General features: G+C 56.4%; 1 protein-coding gene across 1 annotated transcript; it reads right to left on the bottom strand.

Moving 5' to 3' along the window:
• Positions 1-671: 671 nt before the first annotated feature.
• On the bottom strand, positions 672-1,134 carry LOC106900513 (chromosome unknown open reading frame, human C11orf96). Its single transcript, XM_014962601.1, has one exon. The coding sequence runs from the start codon at positions 1,047-1,049 to the stop codon at positions 687-689; it is 363 nt and encodes a 120-aa protein (XP_014818087.1). The 5' UTR covers positions 1,050-1,134; the 3' UTR covers positions 672-686.
• Positions 1,135-1,140: the final 6 nt, after the last annotated feature.

Here is a 1,140-nt window from a genome sequence, read left to right as displayed (position 1 = left end):
TCCTCCACAACGGGTTATAAATTTTCCTTCAAACATCTATTCGGGTTAACACAGAGGTCTCGAAGAAAGAAATAAAGTTGTGTAAAAATCAGTCTGACTTAGTTCTTGTTTCATTTTGCTCGTACCTGAGGGCAGGGACCGCAAAACCGCTCCCAGCAGCGTCCCCGAGGAAAGAATTTACTGCTGTCAACTGCCTTTAGATCCCTGCAGCCCTCAAAGGGGTAAGGGAGCTGAGAGAGGACAGTCAGACCCCCCCACATCCCCCCCCGCCGAAAGAAGGACAGCCCCATAGGTACTGTGCAAATATATCCCATTTTATTACTCTCTTATGGAAATAATAACAGACATCCAGGTAGAAACATATTAAATTAATGCGGTCAAACAGTTTAAATGCAAAAATAAATATCAAGTCCAGCAGCTCGATGCGTCTAAAACAGCTCATTTCTTCTAACGAATAGAAAAAGATAGTTGTTTTGTTTTTTTTTTTCCTCTCTTCTTTTTTGTCTTTTTAAACGGAAAGTTTCGTACAATCAAAATAGAAACGAAGGTACAAGCGCTTTCTTAGAAAACATCACCACCCGGCTGCCGGCCCCCGGGGGGGCTCCCCGCAGCCCCAGTCCCTGTCACCGCCGGGTCCCCCCGGGTCCCCCCCATTTGGGGGTGTCCCCCCCGAGCCCCCATCGCCCTCAAAGGGCCGAGTCCGAGTCACTGGAGTCCAGGCTGTTGCGGAGGCGGCAGCTCCCCAGCCGGTCCCGCTGGAGGCTGAGGTTTTGGGTGCTCCTCCTCAGGCACTCCAAGGACTGCAGGAAGGACTTCTTGGCCTTCTCCTCCTCCATGGGGGACACCCCTTCCTCCTCCACCTCTTGGATCTCGTCGAAGGTGACCGGTTGAGTCTTGAAGCGGGATTGCCGGGGTCGTCGCAGTTTGCCCTTGGGGGTTTTGACGGGGCGGGCCGGGGGGGAGAAGTCCTGGGTGACGCAGACGAAGTGGGGCATCACGGCCTGGTAGCTGGAGCACACCCCCAGCAGCTCGCCCGGTTTGGCCGCCATCCCGCCGCCCGCCGCCGAGGGGGCCGGGGCCGGCGGAGCCGGGGGAGCCGCCGCCGCTTCGGCCGTACCGGGGGGTCCGGCGGGGCAGGGG

Source organism: Calidris pugnax, unplaced genomic scaffold (genome assembly GCF_001431845.1).
Source record: "Calidris pugnax isolate Ruff unplaced genomic scaffold, ASM143184v1 scaffold556, whole genome shotgun sequence".
NCBI lineage: Eukaryota > Metazoa > Chordata > Aves > Charadriiformes > Scolopacidae > Calidris > Calidris pugnax.
Note: the sequence above shows the minus strand (reverse complement) of the source record. Positions and strands in the feature narration are given on the sequence as shown.

Excerpts from the sequence above, each read along its gene's own strand:
- LOC106900513 (XM_014962601.1), bottom strand. The coding sequence starts at position 1,049 with ATGGCGGCCAAACCGGGCGAGCTGCTGGGGGTGTGCTCCAGCTACCAG.